Source organism: Sceloporus occidentalis, unplaced genomic scaffold (genome assembly GCF_023333645.1).
Source record: "Sceloporus occidentalis isolate IW3139 unplaced genomic scaffold, rSceOcc1.0.p SCAF_4, whole genome shotgun sequence".
NCBI lineage: Eukaryota > Metazoa > Chordata > Lepidosauria > Squamata > Phrynosomatidae > Sceloporus > Sceloporus occidentalis.
In genome coordinates this window covers 149,848,648-149,869,417 of record NW_028316984.1, presented here as the reverse complement: position 1 = coordinate 149,869,417, position 20,770 = coordinate 149,848,648, and the positions used below count along the sequence as shown (strand labels likewise).

Sequence of the window (20,770 nt, the reverse complement as noted above, 5' to 3'; positions counted from 1 at the left end):
ATGCAAATAATCTCTATTATCTCTGCTTCTTAAAGGGTCATCTGTGCAAAGAAAGGAACAAACTGGAAAAGTGAGATAAAAGCTTGCAGGAAAAGCTGGCCGGGGGGGGGGGGGGGATGATGAAATGCTGAAGAAGGAAAAGTAATGAATGTGGTTGCAGAAACTTCTAAATCATGTGAAAAATGTCTAAGGTGCATATTATTGTTGACCCAGTAACACTAGACAGGAGGCACAATCATCCAACAAGGCTGTACAGGGCAGATTGGGACCTCTGGCAAACCAGATTATGGTCAAAGGCTTGGGCTGTAAAATCTTTGGGAGAGGCCATTCTCTTGGTCCCACCACTTTCCCAGGAATATTTCACATGAACAAAGGTGAGGGTCTCTTAAGAGGCTGCTCCCAGGCTTTGGAAATCTATCCCCAGGGCCTTCAGTCAGCACTGAAAACCTGCCTGTTCTGACAGCCTTTGGGAAATGACTGCAAGGGTTTTTAATGGTATGTGTGTTGATCTGCTGATTTTTTTATCTCTTGTCTTTTAATGGAACTGTTACAATTGTATAGATTGCCTAATTGTATTTTTAAGAATAACTTTTTAATACATTTTAATTACATATTTGTGAAAACTTTTAACTGTTTGTTGTTGTTATGTGCCTTCAAGTCAATTTTCATTCGATCCTAGGGTTATCCTTGCAAGATTTATTGCAAGTAGTTTTGGCATTGCCATTTTCTAAGGGTGAGAGAATATAATCTACCCAAGGTAATGCAGTGCATTTCCTTAGCTGAGTGAGGATCTGAACTCAGTCTGGAGTCCTAATGCAGCAAACCATCACTACTTCACATTGCTTTTAAGTGTATTTGTTTTAATATTTATAAACTGCCTTGAGTCCTGTTATTGGGAAAAGATGGGATATTGGTGACTAAATAATAACAACATGGATTCATTGTTCATGTCCTCTTTGTAGAATCCCTAAAGCACATGTGCAGCCACAGAACACTGGGACAAAGTTTGTCTTTAGTCTGTTCCAGCAAGGTTTTTAATATTATGATAACAACCATAATGCCATCTTCCCAAACCATCCCTAGTTAATTCTACTGAGATGATCCTCTGAATTTCATGGCACCATCCACCACTGCTACCAGAAAACAGAGAGGCAGGCTAGCTCCAACTGCCTGCCTGGAAGAAGTAAAGCCCTCCCTTCAGCCACCATCTTGGGGAGAGAGAGGCAGGCAAGCTCCAACTGCCTGCCTGAAAGAAGAAAAAGCCCTCCTTCCGACCACCATCTTGAGGGGGAGAGAGGCCTGGCCTAAAAGACTAAGAGCCCTCCTTCCGACCACCATCTTGAGGCGGAGAGAAGCCTGTTATGTTTTATTTTGACTTTGTATTGTCCTTCCTGTTGTACACCGCTTTGATCTAATTTGGAAAAGCGGTATATAAATAAACATTATTATTATTATTATTATTATTATTATTATTATTATTAGTGAAATGGCCATTGACTAGCTGGGGGAGAGCTGTAAGCACTCAGTTAGTGTCTGGCTACAGTCCTTCAGCTGTCAGAAAATATTTGATTTTTCCCTCCTGGAAATTGTCTTTCCTCTTGCCAGAGGAACTGCAGCTAGATATTGCCCTGTAGTCTCCCATCTCCATGCCCATAAATAGAGAACCACACCAGAGTGCTCCAGCTGTGAAAAGCTCCCTTCCATTGGGAGGAGAAATGTTACACAAAGAAGTATTAAAGCCCCCCTTCACAAAATAATAAAAAAGGACATATACCAACATATGGTAACACGAGCATATGTCACCAGTGGGATTCTGGCCACACAGTAAAGAACATTTTGTCAGCCATTCAGTTGGTGGTGGTGTAGGCGTGGAAATGAAACTGGAACATGAGGAGCAAAAAGAATTAATATCAGGCTTCTTCATTCCATTGGAAATGTCATACCATGCATGTGTTCTTTCAGTCCCATGGGACAGAGACTAGACGCAAGGGCTGATGCAGGACTGTTGTCCACAGGCATGACTTTAGGTCTTCTTTTACATTCAAAGACAACCAGATCTTTGCATTGCTTGTGACAGTTCATCCCACAATCTGCAAACAGATAAAAAAGGACAGCTCATTGACTTGGTGCTCACATATTTCTCCTTCTCCCACTCTGTGAAGCCTGATATCTTCCTCCTGACAAAGCCTCATAAAATTTGTGGGGGGGGGAGGGAAGAACCGAACAAGCCCATACATCAGTAATTCCCAAAGTGGGCAGTACTACCCCCTTGGGGGCAGTGGAAAGATTCAGGGGGGCAGTAAGGGAAAAGGGGGCACCAGGAGGAACCTTCAGTCAAATTATTGCCATGCAAGAAAGTCAACCAGTGGCTTTTAAGACTATAGTGGGGACTAGGGTTGCATGTACTCCAGGAGTTTGTTATACAATTGAAAGGAGAAGCCAGGCATAGTCAGACACGCATTCCAGACTTTAGGAAAGCTGATTTTAGTAAATTTAGAGAAATATGGGGGGTAATCCCATGGTCAGGAATACTAAAAGAGAAGGGACTTCAAGACAGATGGGAGTTTCTCAAAGGGGAGATACTGAAGGCACAATTTCAATCAGTTCCAGTGAGGAAGAAAAATGGGAGATGCCACAAGAAACCAGGATGGATGACTAAGGAACTTTCAACTGAGCTAAGTTTTAAATGGAACATGTATAAGAAATGGGAAAATGGGGAAATCGCCAAAGAGGAATTCAAACAAATAGCAAGCATGTGTAGGGGTAAAGTCAGAAAAGCTAAAGCGCAGAATGAACTCAGGCTTGCTGGAGAGGTTAAGAACAACAAAAAGGGCTTTTTTGGTATGTCTGCTGTTTTGTCCCAAGAGCGATGCTATGGACTTTGGGTGTAGTAAGGCCTCTGGCTCCTAGGAACACAGCCTGAACAAAAGACTTGTCCACAAATTTCTTAAGTTTTCAAAGGTTTTACTGGTTACAAACATAAATAACATGAAACTGATCTCTTCTCTCTCAATAGTCTTTCTTAAATACCTTGTTCTCTCTTTTTTTGTGGGTTTTATCTTTCTTCTTCTGTGGACTTTATCTTTGTCAAAGGAAAATACTCTCTCCAGGTCTGATTTGGCTGCAATCTTACTACACAACTGAAACTAGCTAGAGTGTTGTGTCTGGAAACCATGTCCTATGAGGAATGCCTTAGGGAGCTGGTGAGTTTAGCCTGGAGAAGAGAAGGTTAAGAGGTGATATGATAGCCCTATTTAAATATTTGAAGGAATGTCATATTGAGGAGGGAGAAAACTTGTTGCTCCAGAGACTAAGACCCGGAACAATGGATGCAAACTGCAGGAACAGAGATTCCACCTCAACATTAGGAGGAACTTCCTGACAGTAAAGGCTGTTCGAGTGGAACACACTCCCTCAGAGTGTGGTGGAGTCTCCTTCTTTGGAGGTCTTTAAACAGAGGCTGGATGGCCATCTGTCGGGGATGCTTTGATTGAGATTTCCTGCATGGCAGGGGGTTGGACTGGATGGCCCTTGTGGTATCTTCCAACTCTATTATTCTATGGTTCTATGATTCTATGAAACTTTTCAGAGATCCTTAAAACCACCATGTAACTTTGCTGATTGCTTCATGTAAAGTTGTCTCCCGCTCTTCTCCTGCCCACGCGAGCTCACTCCCTTAGCCAGATCTCCACTGGTAGTGGGGGCAGCAGTAGGAAAACTCTCACAAAGCCTGAGCATAGGGCATTGTTTCTATAGCTTGGGCTGGTGTCATATCAGGACAGATTGATTAACTGGAGTGAGGAGTTATAGAAGGTGGAGGCAGGGGATAAACTGTAGCAAAAAGGAGCTTTGCCTTGATTTGGCTGACAAGTTTTAGCTGCTGCTCCTGCTTTCTTTTGTAGGACAGGTCAATGGAAGAGGTAGCAGAAAAAACAATATTTGGCAGCTGGAGGGCGGGGAACAATTTCAAGCTGTGTGCAGAAGGCACGTCTCTGGGGAAGAAGGAGGAGGAGGAGGACTATCTGGGGCAATTCTTAGAATGAATCCTTTGCCTTGGAATGGCTCCTGTAGCTAAAATCTCTCCCTTTCCCCATGCACACCACTCTCCAGAGCACGTGGCCTCTGTAAAACACCTACACAACACTGGTTGTGCCTCTTCCTACTCCAGCAAAGGATTGGAAGTCTTTCCTTGGGAGCCAGCTGCTCCCAAAATGACCTGGTACAAAAGGAATAAAAACTGAGATTGGTTGTTTTGAATTTGCAGTGAAACATTAAGCCTAATATGAAGAAATAGGCATTGGGGAGTGCTAGGGTTGTTGCCCAAAAGGAAAGGGGACAGTAGCTGAAAAAGGTTTCGGGGTCACTGCCATAAATGGTTTCCTAAGAGGCACGTTCCATTGCCCAGTGTGGCTTGTTCCCTAGTAAGGATGTTTAGGACCGTAATATTAGATGTACAAGAGCCAATGTGATGTAGTGGTTTGAGCGTTGGGCCATCCATGGCTTGAAAATATTTTTTAAAAAACCAAACGCAAACCTTGATTTTGACATTTTATACAAGGGATGACATTTTACTATGCCATGGTATTCAATGGGACTTGAGATCCACAGATATTGGTATCCACGGGGGTCCTGGAACCAAACCCCAGCAGATACCAAGGACCCACTGTAATAAGCAGTCTACTTTCCATTATTAAATATTACTCAGTGTTTCATATTTTTATAGCAATGCTCAACAACTTACTTAACAGCAAAATGATACATCATATATTATTTAATGATTCAGCAGGAGGGAGGGGGAAATTTCTACATGAGAGGATTCAGGATTCCCCTGGATTGTTTCTTGTCGTTTTCTAGAGAGTTGCAAAATGTGTTCAGAGGAAAAGAAAAAGGATGTGGCATTGTTGGGATGGGATGAGATTGGGAGGGGGGGTGCTAAACAAAAATGTGAGTGTTTCTAGTTTGTTCACCAGGTCTTTTATAATAATTAAAAGTTTGACCTAAGCTATTAGAAGATGATGCTTAAGTATGTTCAAAAGAAAATAAATTTCTTAACATTTTGTGTTCCTTTTGCAAACCATTTTACAAGTTAATTAAACAAATAAAGCATAATTTTATTACCTTTGCATCTATATCCTTGTTTAATAACTCCCCAAAGCTGCAAAATTAAGCAAAGCCATATTATAATGCTACACAGAACTTAAAGACAGCAGACTCCTACCTCTCCTGCATCTCAGTTCAATACACTCAGTCTGCAAAGTCATTCAAATAGAATAGCCATCCATCCATCCATGAGGTCTGTGGCTGTTCTTTCGTTAAAAGCAGTACTTTCCCACCATTAAGAGCAGACTAAAACTCCAAACAGGAAAGCCAAAGATGGAGATAAGGCTTACCACCACCCATGATAAAAAGTAAACTCCCAAACCAACAAGATTTAGGTTATGATCAAAATCTTATTTCCTCTAGATGCCTATTTGTTTTAGCAAATCACCAGCCAATATCTACACATTTCAGAGAACTAAGTTGGTTTTAAAAACAGCCCAACTGCCAAAAGATGCCTACTTGGATCTGTCAGCTGCATGAAAAAGTACCACCCAAAATATCCCCCCCCCCCTCCAAACAAACAATGAGAAATTCTACATGAGAATATCTATTTCATTTCTCCATAGATCAAGCACGGCTGGTTGCTGGCCCACAGACCATATCTGAATCTCATATTTTTAAATTAATTTTTTGCTTGTCATTTGACTGCTTCTTCCACCATTCAGGGAGCACCAGGCACTGTTTATTATCCAGCAGATGTCCCAACAACCAGGAACTGATATGTTGCCCCAGGCATCTGTATCATTTCCGAAGCTATGTCCTAAACTAGTGGACCAGATTAGCCTGAGAGGTGGAAGAAGTAATAATTTATCTTTCTTTCCCTGCCCTGCACTAATGAGCAAGGCCTGGTAGAGTCTGGCCATCTCTACCCTGAAAAAGTTGAAATATCAGAGATGATACGTACAGCCTGAGGTGCAGGAATTTCCAGAGAGGTAGTCATATTAGTTTTGTGCATCATAAGCAATGTAGACTCTTGAGGAACTTTAAAAACTAACCACGTATTATTTGACAAACTTTTGTCAGCTCTATCCCATCTGTACCTCACAAAGGGGCTTAGCATCCTTGAAATCGTATGCCAGATATAACATTAAATGTTTAAGGTACAACAAGATTGTTTCTTATTTATGGTACATGCAGTTACCCTGAAATGTGGAGGGGATCTGTACCAACACATAGGTCAGATGTAATGATTATTTGTAGATTTCATCCTACCAAGCCTTCCTAGGTGGGCCAAGTGTTGATTCCAGAGTAAGGCCTATGGGCATTTGATAAAGCAAGCAGCTTTGGGGAAGCAAAGCAGCTATATTCAAATACTTCAATGGGAGCCCCAAATCACTACTGTGAGTTCCAGAAGGGAAGAAAGTTCATGTAGAGATTTACTATAATGAATAATGTCCAACAAACGTCGCCTATTCAGGTATTGTTAGTAACATGGTTTGTACTCCAGTAATAATCTGAATGGGCTCTAGGAGCAGCAAAGTCTTGTTTTGTTTTTTTCTAGAGGAAGCACAGAGTTGCCTTATTTTTGACAATGGATACAAATATGTTGTGTGTTGGAAAGTCTCTGGCTATGTTTAAACAAACCCCCTAAACTAATCCAGACCTACATGGAAGTAGCTGAGAAGGGGCATTAGAAACCTTCTGACTCACTTGGCAACTGCCCTCATGTCTTTAGGAAGGCATTAAAAGAACCTGCCAAATTTGTTCCTGAACATATCAATGTATGATATTATTTTGTATCACAGCTACTTCCAGGAGAGGCTTTTACTGAGCAATCCTACTGTCTCATATATTGATGTCAGCAGATATTGAGACAAAAATGTGTTCAATTTTCAGCCGTTTCATGCTGCTTCTTCCATCTTATCAGAAAAAATCCATTAATGAAGAAAGGCAGCAAAGTGGCAAAAGGCATAGCATTGGTCAGACTAGTTATGATAAATAGCAGCTCTCCAAAATGATCATATCCTAGAGGACTGTCACAGTTCTGCAGTGTTAACTGGTGAGGCCTTAATCTGACTCATGGACTCTTATTCACCGAAAGCATGTCTCCTACAATTAAGTGATAACCTCTCCCCATTCCTAAAGGCACAAGAGGTAAAACAACAACACGAGTAAAGAAGTGTTGATATTGTAATAAGACATTTACCAATAATAGTTTTGTTATACACATCATATGGTAATGTGGAATAATTTACATTTTAAATCCCCACCACCACCAAACTGCACCCAAGCTTACAAATCCAGCACAGTTGTCACAGAATGTTGGCTTCAGATAAGTGGTTTCCTGAAAGTTGTGGGCAAAGCCAAGGCCCAATTTAGAATAGATTGAGCTTGCCCTCATGAAGTAAGCTGTTATTTCATCTCTGCTGATCAGGCCTTCCCTGCAAATAAACAAAAAAGAGGGTCAACTGAGGTTTAATACTGTAAGAAACACAAGGAGTTAACAGTGTCTCCCTACTCTCTATTTTTCACCACCCACACATCCACCAACCTACTAAGGTAAATGCACTAATTCATCTTTAAAGCAAAGAATATCTTGAAACACATTACACACTCACACCCCCCCCCCGGCATGATCCTGTCAAGCAGATCACGAGTTTTGCAGCAGTTCATTTAAAATTCAGAAAAAAACAGCTTAAGAAGCAGCCTTCACAATCAATTCTGAACATGCTGTACAATTATCGAAACAAAAGAGAAGCCCAGGGAATAATTCCTAACACTGCTACCTTCAAATTGCTCTTTACAGTTTCTAATGCCATTTTGGACAATGAACAGGTTGGAAAGAGGAGGGGAAATGCACAACAGGGATTCCCTAAACATGAAAGAATTCATGTTCTCTTGTTCTAACATAAACCCTTTGATGGGAAGCAAGATAAGCAAGTTCTTTACTGTTGTTCTCAAAGGGTGGACAAGGTGGATCATTTTAAAGGAAATCTAACCAGAGGTCTTAAGATCGCATTGTCTTTCAGAACACAGTCCTCACCTAGAGCTTGGAAAAGGAAGGTTTTGGACTACAGCTGCCAAAATACCCCAGCCAGCGTAGGCACTATATTCCAAAAAGTCCATTTTCCTATTCCTCTCCATTCAGTTAGCATACAGCCTCGAAGCCAGCAGGATGCTTATGATGTATGAAATTATAGAAGAGAGGAAGTGTGGCCTTGGCACTTTAGTATAAACACAAACCTATGAAGCACCCAACTTTGCTTTATTTTTTGAATGCAAACAGTAAACAGACAGATGACTGGCAAAGAGCATGCTATATACAAACATTAGACTCTTTTCTGCAAATGTGGATCCTCATGTAATCAACATGGTACTATCTGCATACAAGAGGGAGATTATCAGTAGGTTAAAAGAAAACTCCATGATTGACATAAGTACACATCTTGTAGGCGAGAAAAACCTAAAGGGAAGTACACCAAAACAGCTTGATGAGGAATGAAGATGCTCAGTCAATTCTATCTTACTGTTTTACTTTTAAGAAAAGTATCCTGGGAAAAGAAAGGTCATGGATTCCTTGTTGGTATTCTAAACAAGAGTACTGCACCATTTTGTTGCACACCATAAATGGTTTGCAAGTATAGCTCAACTCCCCATCACATGCTTGCTTTTTCTGCCTCCCCTAAATCTTGTAATATGTGTGCATTCCCTGTCCATTTCTTAAAATACTAGTGACAGAATGGTTAGGATGAAAATAGGATAGCCTGAAAAACTAGTTCATTTGACAGAAAAAAGTATCACTACAAAGCATCCAGAGCCAAGAAAGGAAATCACTCAGGTTTATCTTTCAACCAGAACAGGCAACTACAATAAGTGCCTTTAAGCAGGCAACCCAATTATTTTTATCACTGTCGTTCCAAAGGTATTTAACAAACAAAGACTCTCTTTGTATGCCATGGTGTGATTTCTCTGGCATTGTGATTCCCTCAAAGCAAGTTCACCTGTCATTTCCAAACAGATTTATCATCTCCCTTTCTAAAAAGTGAGTCTTTGGGTACTGCAAAACTCAACTGCAGAAGCAGTGGAAAGCTCCTACAAGCAAAACCTTCTTTCAACAAAAGTAGCACCTTAGTAACAGGCAGAGATCTGGATACCTTTGCCCTGAAGTTCAACTCAATCTCCACATGTGGATAATATTGTATATATTCTTTCACAGACAGAGGACTGACTACAATTAAAAGTCCTGGTGTCCTTTCACAGTACACAGTTATAACGCTATGAGTCCACTTCCATGGTTCTGTGCTATGGAATCCTGGAATATGCAGTTTAGATAGGATATTTAGAGTTCTCAGCCAGAGAGCTCTCATGCCTCACCAAATTACAGACTCCAGGATTACACAGGATAGAACCAGTTGGAGAAGAATCATAGTCTGTAATTCTGTGACCTGCTTAGTAAAATCTATTTTTTCTTCCACGTTGACAATGGAATTATTACTATTACTAGTGGATGGCTTGATAACATGCTATACACAGAATTCCTCATAAAACATTTGAGAAAACTGGAAGAAGAATAGACAGCTACAATAATAAGTCTCCACTTAGGGAAGAGGTCTGAGTCCTATACAAGTACTGTACATGGTATGTGCACTGATGCTTCCTCTCTGTAAGAACAAGGTTTTCCAGATGTTTTGTCACACACAGTTGTTCCTCATTCCTCCCAGGTTAAAAGACAATGAAGTAGAATAATCATCAAGTAAGCCACTTACTCAGTTCACTCACATGAATGTACAAATGTACAAATATTCTTTCAGCTATGTGAACTGTTATCTTAAAATAATGATTTGCCTAGAATTGCACATTTACTCAAGGGATTTTTAGTTCTCTCGGTCAAATTCTTCACAACATCTCCATAATTAAAAACACTAGAGCGAATGCAAAAGTGATGTTTAGATGTACACACCTGTCCTTGTCCATTATACAAAAGGAAAAAGGAAAACTAGCTGCTATCTTCTCAAATTCTTCCTGAGAAATGTATCCATCTTGATCATGGTCATAATTTTTGAAAACTGACTGTACAAAATAACAAGGAAAAACATTAAATTCAAGCAAGTTAAATTTATTTATTTATATTTATCTATTTGTATCCCACTCTTTTCCCAGAACTGGATCTCAGAGCCGCTTCACAGCATTAAAAACAGTACCATTAAAAACATTTTTTTAAAATGTACATTAAAAAGGAATTAAATTATTACAGAATAATAATGATAATAATAATAATAATAAAGATTTATTTATAGCCTGCCCAATCACGAAGAATCCGGGCGGGTTACAACAATAAAATACATAAATTACAATGAAGTTAAAAATCAAACCCTAGACCTATTAAACCCTAGACCTATTAAAACAGATAGTTATTACAAGTATAAAACATATTTTAAAAAGACAAAACTATATATAGACAAAAAAAACCTATATCAAATTTTTAAAGTAGTCCAACAGCCCAGCCTGTCCATATAGCAATTCCTTAAATGCCTGTTTGAACAGGTAGGTCTTCACCTGCCGGAGGAAGGCCAGCAAGGAGGAAGCCATTCTGATCTCACCGGGCAGGGAGTTCCAGAGTCTAGGGGCAGCCACCAAGAAGGCCCTCCCTACCACTTTTAAGTTTTAAAAAGCACTTGTCACGCTTTGGAACAGTATGAACACAGTAATTTTTTTGATGTTTGTGATTTAAAATTTAAAATAAAACACTTTTCTGCATGGGGTTATTATACTAAAAAGAGGTAAATTTATGAACAGTGAAATTCTTGAGTGACATATAGCCATTTCAATACTGCCAATAAAATATAGTGACTTCTGCTAGCTATACTGATAATGGTTTTTCCATTCAGCTCTCTTCATCTCTTCATAAACTCCATGCAGTTCTAGTACACACAAGATTTAAAGACTTCATAAAATTTAGACAATTTAGCAAAACATTTAGTTATTAATACCACATCTACCTCTTGGCCCTTTCACACAACACAATTCTAGCACTTTGATTCCACATTAACGGCCATGTTCCATCCTAAAGAATCCAAGGGCTCATTCCCACTGGCAGTATAACCCGATTTCCGATTCAGCTTTGCTCCGTGTCGGTAATCAATTCCAAAAGGTCCCTCATTCCCACTCCAAAAAAGGATCTTCTATGGAATTGCTTTTTTTGGCACAATTATCGTCCCCATTTGCACTGCTTCAAAATCTTTGTGTCAGTTATCACTGGGAGGAAGGGAGAAGGAGGTCTCTTCTCCATGATCCCGGACTAGTCAGGCTTCTTTGGGCCCCCACCACTGCCCCTCCTCCTCCTCCAACTTGTGGGGCCCCTGTGGAGCAGAAGCCCTTTGCCTGTGCCCTGGAGCCCCTCCACTGACCCTGCTCTCCACCATCTGCAGCTTCGCCCTGGGAGACAGGAGGATGGTGTCTGTATTGGGGGTCTCTGGAAGTATGGGGGGGCTATGGGAGCCTGTCCCACTTGCCCCTGCACCCAATCCTCCACCCGCACAAATACCCAAATCACCCCAGCAAGACCCTGGTCCACGAGCGGCCCTACCCTTGCCCCTCTGAGAGCTGCAACCGCTGCTTCTCCCACTCCAACAAGCTGACCTGCCACCTCTGCATCCACATGGGCCACAAGCCCTTCCAGTGATGCACCACACCAAGGAACCCCGGAGAAGGAGGGGGATGAAAGAAGGGACCCAGGAGAAGGAGAATGACAGGGGACACATTTTTAAAAAAATTAAATTAATCGATGAATTAATAGATTGGTTCAGCAACTACTTGCCTTTGCAAATAGTTGGTAAACCAATCTATCAATTCATTGATTAATTTAATTAAAAAAAAAAAAAAAGCATCCATAGGTCACACCAACAAATACACTGTGGTGTGTGTGTGACATCTCCAAAATGGGGAGGGATTGTAAACACCCCTCTGCCATTAGTCCCTCCCTCCAGAATGAATCGATTCTGAGCTGTCGTTCCCACTTATTGAACTCGCTTCAGAATCCATTCTTCTCAGAAGAACAGTATAGAAACTACTCTCTGGAAAAACTGGGTTTTTTGTCTTGGCCTCACTTTATGACAGGAATCGATCACAGTGCGACAGGAACCGATTTCAAATGGGAATGAGGGTCATTTATACCGATCGGCAGTTCGCTCTATTTCATAGTGGGAATGCATTCCTAGTAACTGTAAACTCATGGGGGTATTTCTCAGCCAGAAAGCTACTGTGCCTCACCAAATCACAAATCCCAGGATTAGAACTTACACCTGCTAAAGTGAAATCACAGTGTTATAGCTGTGTAGTGTAAAAGGACCCTCTTTGTCTCTAGTTATCCTTCTTTGCTTCATTAATGTTTCATAAATCTTTTTAAATCCTACCAAACATCTTCTCTTTATCACAATGTTCACATATCACCCCCTGTATGATACATTTCAAGCTATATTTGGGGTGTTTTTGAGCTATACTGGGAATAATAAACAAAACACAGAAATACAGACTTAACAGCTTCAGGTTTTATAGCATCATGGTTTTATGTCTGGGTGACATGTTATCCCACATTCAGTATTGCTACAGTGTTCTTTCCACTTTTAGTTATTCAGAAGTGTAGTGCAGTGTGAATTTTGGCTATTCTGCAAATTTCTCTGATTTTGCTTCATATTATTGGTAGATGCTAGTACCAACTATTATCGTATAGTGGTCTCAATGCATTCTTTAAGTAAGACTATGCTTGATAGGACCATGGATCTTACAACAGTGACATTGGTTCTCATAGTGAATGTACAATGAACTTGGCAATAAACCAAATCAAGAACACAAGAACAAAAGAAGTTGCTATGAAACATGTATGGTAAATATTAACACATACTTACATCTACCATCCTCTGAACATGCTTACTTATGGTCTTTGGATCAGGTTTTGGGGCTACACCAGAGGCCCAGTCTGCTACTACTGCTGGGGGTTTAGAAGGCGTCAAAGGCTACAGTAACAATAAGAATATACAAATAAAACCTTCATTTCTGTGTTATTATAGGAAAAAGAATGGTGATGCTCTTCTATAAATATTGTCTGTAGAAACAGTTATTACCGTATATACTCGTGTATAAGTTGACCTCATGTATAAGTCGAGGTCAATTTTGGGGCCAAAAATATGGATTTTCATATGACCCGTGGATAAGTCGAGGGTGTGCTCCCATCAGCGTTTCCCTCACTGGGCTTTCCTCGCAAAAGAAGCCCAGAAAGGGAGAGGCTTTTGGGTGATCGCGCATCCTCCTGGCGTCTCCTCAGCCAGGTCCCTTCACTGAGGAAAGGGCCTCGCCGAAAAGAGGCTTTTGGGGAAGGCGATCACCCTTCCCAGCGTCCCCTGAGCAAGGCTCCTTCCCAAGGGAAGGGGCCTCGCCGAAAAGAGGCTTTTGGGGAGGGCGATTGCCCTTCCCAGCGTCCCCTGAGCGAGGCTCTTGGGGAGGGCGATCGCCCTTCCCAGCGTCCCCTGAACGAGGCGCCTTCCCAAGGGAAGGACCTTGCCCAGGAGAGGCTTCTGGGGAGGGCGATCGCCATCCCCAGCATCCCCTCAACAAGGCTCCTTCCCAAGGGAAGGGGTCTCGCCCAGGAGAGGCTTTGGGGAGGGCGATTGCCATCCTCGGCCTCTCCTCCGCCTGGCTCTTTCCCCAGAGAAGGGGCCTGGCTCAGGAGAGGCTTTGGGGAGGGCGATCACCATCCCTGGTGTCTCCACATCCAGGCCCCTTCTAGTGGGGGAGAGCCTGGCGGAAGAGATGCTGCAGGGCGCGCAATCGTCTCCATCGCTGGGAGGGAGCCAGGCCAAGCGGGGGCTGCGGGGCAATCGGTCACCCTTGACAGCATCTCCCCAGCTGGGCTATCTCTTGCAGAGGTAGCCCGGCTGGGGAGAGGCTTCGTCAAAGTACTGCATTGCCCCATAGATAAGTCAACCCGCGATTTTGGACGTCATTTTAGGGCAAAAATTTCTTGACTTATAGTCGAGTATATACGGTACTTCATGCCTTAGTCCTTACAAAATTTTCAGCACTCTATGAAACCAAACAATATGTTAGAGAAAAATCCAATAACATCCAATATCCACAAAATAATGACACTTTTATTGCACAACCAAAAAAAATGCTAAAAAATACATCATGCAAGCTTTTGAAGCTACACTGGCTTTTTCAGCAGGTAAAAGTGTCTTTCCAGTCAGGCTTCCCTTCTCATTTGGGAGCCAAGCAGGATCTTTTAAAAAGGAGCAACTGTAATCCTCACACAATGAACAATAGTGGCAAGAGTATGAACTTTATCGCATAGTGTTATGATAACGTTCCGGGAACTGAATGAGAACAGAACGCAGCAAAGTTTACTGCACGGTTTGGTTCCCACCGAGTTCCCATTCTGAGCTCAAAGTGTTCCAACTGCATTCCAGGGTGAGAACGATGAAAAACAGTTCTCAGACAGATGGAACGTTATCATACTGGTACATGAAAAGTTAGTGCAGTAATCCTATCCATTCTTATATCCGTTCTGTCAGTCCTCGTGTCCTGATTGGCTGAGATAATTTTCTCCTTTGAAGTCATAGAGCATCCAAAAAGTCTAATGCTCTTCCAGGTATGACGTGGCACCATGTTAACATGTCAGAATGCTTTTCCTCAAATGGTTTTCCCCCACTTCATATTTAAACACACTTTAACATGTGAAATTATTTTATTTTTTATTTTATATGTGTGTGATATGTATATTCATGAATATCTATCTTGCTATCTGTAGGTGTGTATCTTTCTATCTGTATATATATAAAATCGGTATTGATACATACATATATATTAATATAGAAGATATAAATATATGCATATGTGATATAATCACCGGTGCACATGTGTGTTTGTGTGTGTGTGTATATCTATCTATATATCTATCTATATATATAGATAGATATATAATGGAGATAGATAGACAGATAGACAGACAGACAGACAGACAGACACACACACACACACAGAGGCATGTGTGTGTGTGTAGATATATCTGTGTGTGTGTGTGTGTGTGTGTGTGTGTGTGTGTATATATATATATAATTGTTATGGAGATACACATATATGTATACAAATATGCATATATGTGTGTGTATGTGTGTATATAATATTGTTAAGGAGAAAAATATACATATATGGCGTGTGTATGCATATGTATATAGATATATCTCTATGTGTGTGTGTGTGTGTGTTTTATATACATATATATATATATGACCTAGAGCATAACTACTCCCCCCTCCAAAAAAAATTCTGTGTACCTACCCACACTGTGAGTAGAAACAAATTGTGATGAGGAATACCTAGAATTTGCTTGCCAGAAGGAAGACTATCTATCTACACTGATGAAGTAAAGTATTTTCAATCCAAAGTAAACATCATCAATTTATCATTATTAGTATATCATCAGTATATCATTAGTAGTACATCATACAGAATTCAACTGGACTTGTAGGTTGGTGAAGAATTAATTCTAGTATGTCAGAGAAGACTTGTGCCTCATCAAGGTACAATCCCTAGAATTCTGAAGCATAGAGTAATGTTAGATGAAGCGATGGCCAACTGCTTTACACCAGCATTTTGAATAGACCTAAAAAAAAGTAGATGTAATTATAAATCCCCTCAATATGTAGGAACTCCCAATCCTTATCCGTTTCAGCATTAATTGTTCTTTTTGGGTTTTTTCTTTTCTTTTTAATAATGTAATACCACACTGTTCAAGGTTTAAAAAAAACACTTTGGAATTTGTCTGGAAAACTAATTTATACTGGACGTCAGTCTTCACATTAAGAAAGCTCCATCAGATATTTATTGATCTTTGTTAGATGAAGAGACAGCATTGTGATGCTGCAGCAAAAAAACCCTAATGCTAGGTCAGTGTGATGAAACAGCAAATAAGGCATTCAAAGGGGGTTCGGTGCGATATAATGTGTTCCCGTTATGTTATCATCCCATTCTTAATTCTCGAATGCAATGAGTCCCATTCTCAGATCATTTTGCCACTGAACGTTTTCAGAACTTGATGGGAATGTTAACAGGTTCTGATGTGATAAAGGTCTATATCAGGCGTCATTCTGGAAATACTCTCTGTCCTTTCAAATCAGGTTTGACAAGAAACAGGAAAATTTGCCCTCACTAACTCAAACCAAGAGTTTCCTTGAAATTGTTGTCTTTGGAGACAACTCCTTTGCCTGCACTGGGGACCCACCTTAAGTAATTTCACAGTTGGTCCTTTTTAAAATATCTTGCTTGGCTCTGTGTGAGAAGGGAAGCCTAAGTAAAAAGTCTATAGGAAGGTTTGGCTTGGACATTTGTGTCATATAGGCAACCTCTATGACAGTTAGTGCCTGATCTGGCTTTTTGTTAAATTATTATAGCTCAATCCCTCCCCGCCTCCCCCCAAGATACTGCATATAGGTGCAGGAATGGCTGCTTTGCTCTATTCTGAATCTGATGTGTCTCAGTAACCAATGCTGCAAGTGTGGTTTGTTTGTTTGTTTGTTTGTATTAAGGATGTTATCTTCAATAATATTTATAACCTGAGTGTTGCATTGCATTTACTGAGTGGTTCTAATCTTTGAAGTACTGTTACTGAAATATTTATATGCGACACAATTTTTGGCTTAAATATTATGATTAAAGTGGTTATAATACGTGAAAATATAATTTTATTTGTGGGAATCAGTATATCAATTAATTCTTAATCTCATAACAATAGCACAGTAAGTATCAACAACTTGTTTTTAATGATATAATGGATGATATAATAAAACGAAACTTAAAACAGTTCTGAAACAATTGGTTAGAGTTCTTACTGCAGCTCGGTGACTTCTTGGCTCCCGTGCATATGAAAGTTCATAAATTTCATCTTCGGTGTAATAAAGATCAAGGGACAACTGAAAACAAACACAACAGTTCACTTTTTAAAATGCTGCAGCATCCAATGAGTTTGTTGGGGATTTTGTATGATACAAAAACCAATTTACAATATATCAATATATCACTTAAAATAGAACCAGTCTAGTGGGGTAGCAAATGTTGACCTGTAGAAATCCTGGTTCATGTCTCCACTGAACCAGGAAACCCACTGGGTGACCTTGAAACCATCTCACCTCCCTTATAGAGCTGTTGTGAGAAAAATAAATAGGGAGGAACAGAACCATTTACACACCTTGAGCTCACTGAAGCCAAAATGGGGTGCAAACACAACTAATAAATATAACACCTATATAAAATCAAGAACAATTTTGAGTCCTAGTGTCACAGGCACTGCAAAGTGAATACATGGTTTGCATTCTATTCATGAATTATGTTGTGGCCATCTGTCAGAGATGGTTTGATTTTGAGTTCCTGCATAGCAGGGGGTTGGACTGGATGGCCTTTGTGGTCTCTTCCAACTCTGATTTTATTATTCAAATCGATTTAACTTCTAACTCTATGATTCTATGTTGTCTGACTTGCAATTCACTTTTTTGGTCACTTCACTGGTCAGAATTGTCAGCAGATGCCTAACACAGCATGTCCAGCTACAGGAAAAGAACTGGGTGCAACCCCACTCAACCGCCTCACTCTCCAGCAACACAGAAGTTGAAATACTGGGATTGGGAATGCACTGTTTAAAAGGTAGGTTTCAGGGATAGCAGGACCCCAACCGGTATTTTCCAGCATCAGCCCATATGAATCTTAGTAATCAAAAAATGATCTGCAATTCAGCCGCTTATAAGGTGAGGTTGGAACTAACATAAAACAAGTACTATTTTCTTCCAGCATGCAGTTTCTTTAACCCTTTGGGTTTCATACGAAGTCCACTTCCTAGTTAAACTTCTTACAGGATAAACATGGAATGGTACCCCAAAACTGTACCACTGGTGACTATCAAAGCAAGAGATATAGAAAAAAACAGATGTGGCCACTTACATATTCTTCTAAGCTACCTTAAGTAGCTGTGACAGGTCCTACACCCATAGCAAATGTCAGAACTGGAGACGCTAAGGCTCTCTAAATGTTGTTGAACCTTAATTCTATGAGCTCTGCACTAATGGTAAAAATGATGGGAACAATAGTTCATCAATACCTGACGCAGGATTTTCTTGCTCCTGGTACAATAAAAAAAATTAATTACCATACAACACTAACGCTCCAGAATCTTGAGAATTAAGGGTTGGTTTTGTATGCTGAGTTGGGGTCAAAAGTGAACATTCAAGACAGATTACTGGATTTTAATTTTTTTATTTTGTGTTTCTGTTTTTCTTTTTGTTTTTATTGATTGACAGTAGATGGAAGGAAGGGAGGGAGGGAGGGAGGGATTCTCCCACATGGGATTCAAGGTAGTTTACAGTAATTTAAAAAGGTCCAGCTAAAATGTTAATCTACAAAAATTTAAAATGACTCTTCTATCATCCATCACCTAATTTTTGTTACTATGTATGTATGCTTGTTTTCCTTTTTATCTTCATATCCTGTCTATCTCTTATTTGTGAAGTTGAAAGCTTTCATGGCTGGCATCCATAGGGGTTTTTTTTTTTGTGGATTTTTCAGGCTATGTGGCCATGTTCTAGAAGAGTTTATTCCTGACATTTCACCAGCATATGTGACTGGCATCGTCAGAGAATGCTGGCATGGAAGAGAGTTGGATATTGTGTGAATATCCTGGGTAGGGTGGCTATTGTGTGACCCTGGGTAGGGAGGGTCTCTACCCAGAGTCACACAGTATATATATATCCAACTCTCTTCCATGCCAGAATTCTTGCCTTTTCTTTCCTGGCATTAATGTCTTTTCTAGTAAGACTAGTCTCATGATGTGTTTGAAGCATGATACCCTCAGTTTAGTCATCTTGGCTTCCAGGGAGAGTTCACACTTGATCTGCTCTAGGACCCATTTGTTTGTCCTCTTGGCCATCCATGCTTGCTTCATCACTCTTTTCCAGCACCACATCTCAAATGAGTTAATTTTTTTTCTATCCACTTTCTTTACTGTCCATCTCTCACACCCATACATGTGGGAAATACAATGGCTTGGACAAGCCTATCTTTAGTGTTCAGTTTTACATCTTCCTCTTAAGGATCTTGTTTAGTTCTTTCATAGCTGCCCTTCTCAGTCCTAGTCTTGAAGGCTATAAATTCTTGATCACAATCTCTGTTCTGATCAATGATTGATCCAAGATATGAAAGTCATCTAGCTCAAATTTATGTAAATCCTCTGTAGTTATTACTTTTGTTTTCTTAATGTTCAATATTAAGCCTGCCTTACCACTTTCCTCTTCAACTTTTTCCAGTAACCATTCCAAGTCTTTGTTGGAACCACCACTATCTTAAACTAAATAAAATAAAACAGTGATGTTATCTGAGAGAGGGCATATTTCCAAATCCCATCCCACTGGCTCTGGGGCACCTTCTGTCAGGCCTCCTACTCTCTCTGTGATGTCTTCCTTCACTTGTCTGCCACAGTTATGTACTGCATAGTAGGGGGAGCATGTGTGGAGAAGCTTAAATCTTCTCCATAATTTCTCTCCCCACCCCACTCTGGAGTTAAACAGCAGGAGCTATGCAAGAAAGATCCAGTCCTCAGTTGTTTGCTATGATCAGCTGAACAGCCTAGACAGAAGGAGATCATGATCAAGATAAAGTTTAAATCTCACTTTCCTTGCAATATCTTTAAATTGTACCCCTTTTTGCTCAGCTAATGCAAGGGGTGAGATGAGTGAGCGGTGCTGATGAAAAAGAGGTAGAGTTATGCGCTTCTATGTGTCTAGCACATGTTGTGGGGGGGGGGGAGAGAAGAAAGTGGTGTGTGTACGTACTTAAACTACAGATCCCCCATCACTGGCATGTAGCCCCAAATCAATGAGTACCCAGATTATTGGGGGCAATTAGCTTACAGTTGTAAACCACTTAGACTTTGTTAGTTCAATATGAAGCAGTATATAAATGAAGCTGTTTGTTTGTCTGACTGCACCATTTATTTATTTGTTTACTTAAACGACACAGATAAATGTACTGTATATACTTGACTATAAGTCAAATTCATATATAAGTTGAGGGCAAATCTGGGGGCCAAAATTATGGATTTTGATATCCTAATAATAATAATAATAACAACAGCAACAATAATAAAATGTATTTATGTCTTCCCGCCTCTCCCAATTGGATCGAGGCGGGATCACAGCAGAGTTTAAAAAATACAATTAAAACGTTACAATATTATTACCACACAAGTTAAAACCACAGTTAAAAACATAAAATCAACAATCATGGGGTCAGATGCTCTCGTTCCATATGACCTGTGGATGAATGTGAAACCAAGGGGCAGGTAACAAAGGATGTAAAGATGAAACAAAGGAAACAAAGGAAAATGATGGCAAAGAACTTACAAAATTCCAGCAGGCATAACTGTTTTATGCTGACCCTAAAGGCTGGATGAAGAGAAACTATGGTAAATGGTGGCTGTGCGATGTGTGGGAAATTAGGCTTTTAAGGCCAGACACAGAATGAGCTAAGGAAACACACACATGTCAAAAAGGATGGAAAGGCAAAACAAAGGAAATTGTGATTACGTTAGCAGTGATTGTAGCCTTTAACTTTAATGTAGTAACTGTCTATTTTCATCTAGAAAAGCAGAAAAACATACACTAATGCAGACATACACAACATGATAGTAGGTAGG

At 40.2% G+C, this 20,770-nt stretch overlaps 1 protein-coding gene across 1 annotated transcript in view; it reads right to left on the bottom strand.

The window, feature by feature from the left end:
* The window catches only part of RASGRP1 (RAS guanyl releasing protein 1), a 56,928-nt gene that overhangs the window by 13,477 nt on the left and 22,681 nt on the right, over nt 1-20,770 (bottom strand). Inside the window, exons 7-12 of the mRNA XM_089522008.1 lie at nt 16,923-17,003; nt 12,945-13,052; nt 10,001-10,110; nt 7,337-7,481; nt 5,119-5,155; nt 1,944-2,090 (exon numbers count right to left, since the gene is read on the bottom strand). Of these exons, the coding sequence (XP_089378134.1) occupies nt 1,944-2,090; nt 5,119-5,155; nt 7,337-7,481; nt 10,001-10,110; nt 12,945-13,052; nt 16,923-17,003 (628 nt within the window). The remainder of the gene's footprint in view (nt 1-1,943; nt 2,091-5,118; nt 5,156-7,336; nt 7,482-10,000; nt 10,111-12,944; nt 13,053-16,922; nt 17,004-20,770) is intronic.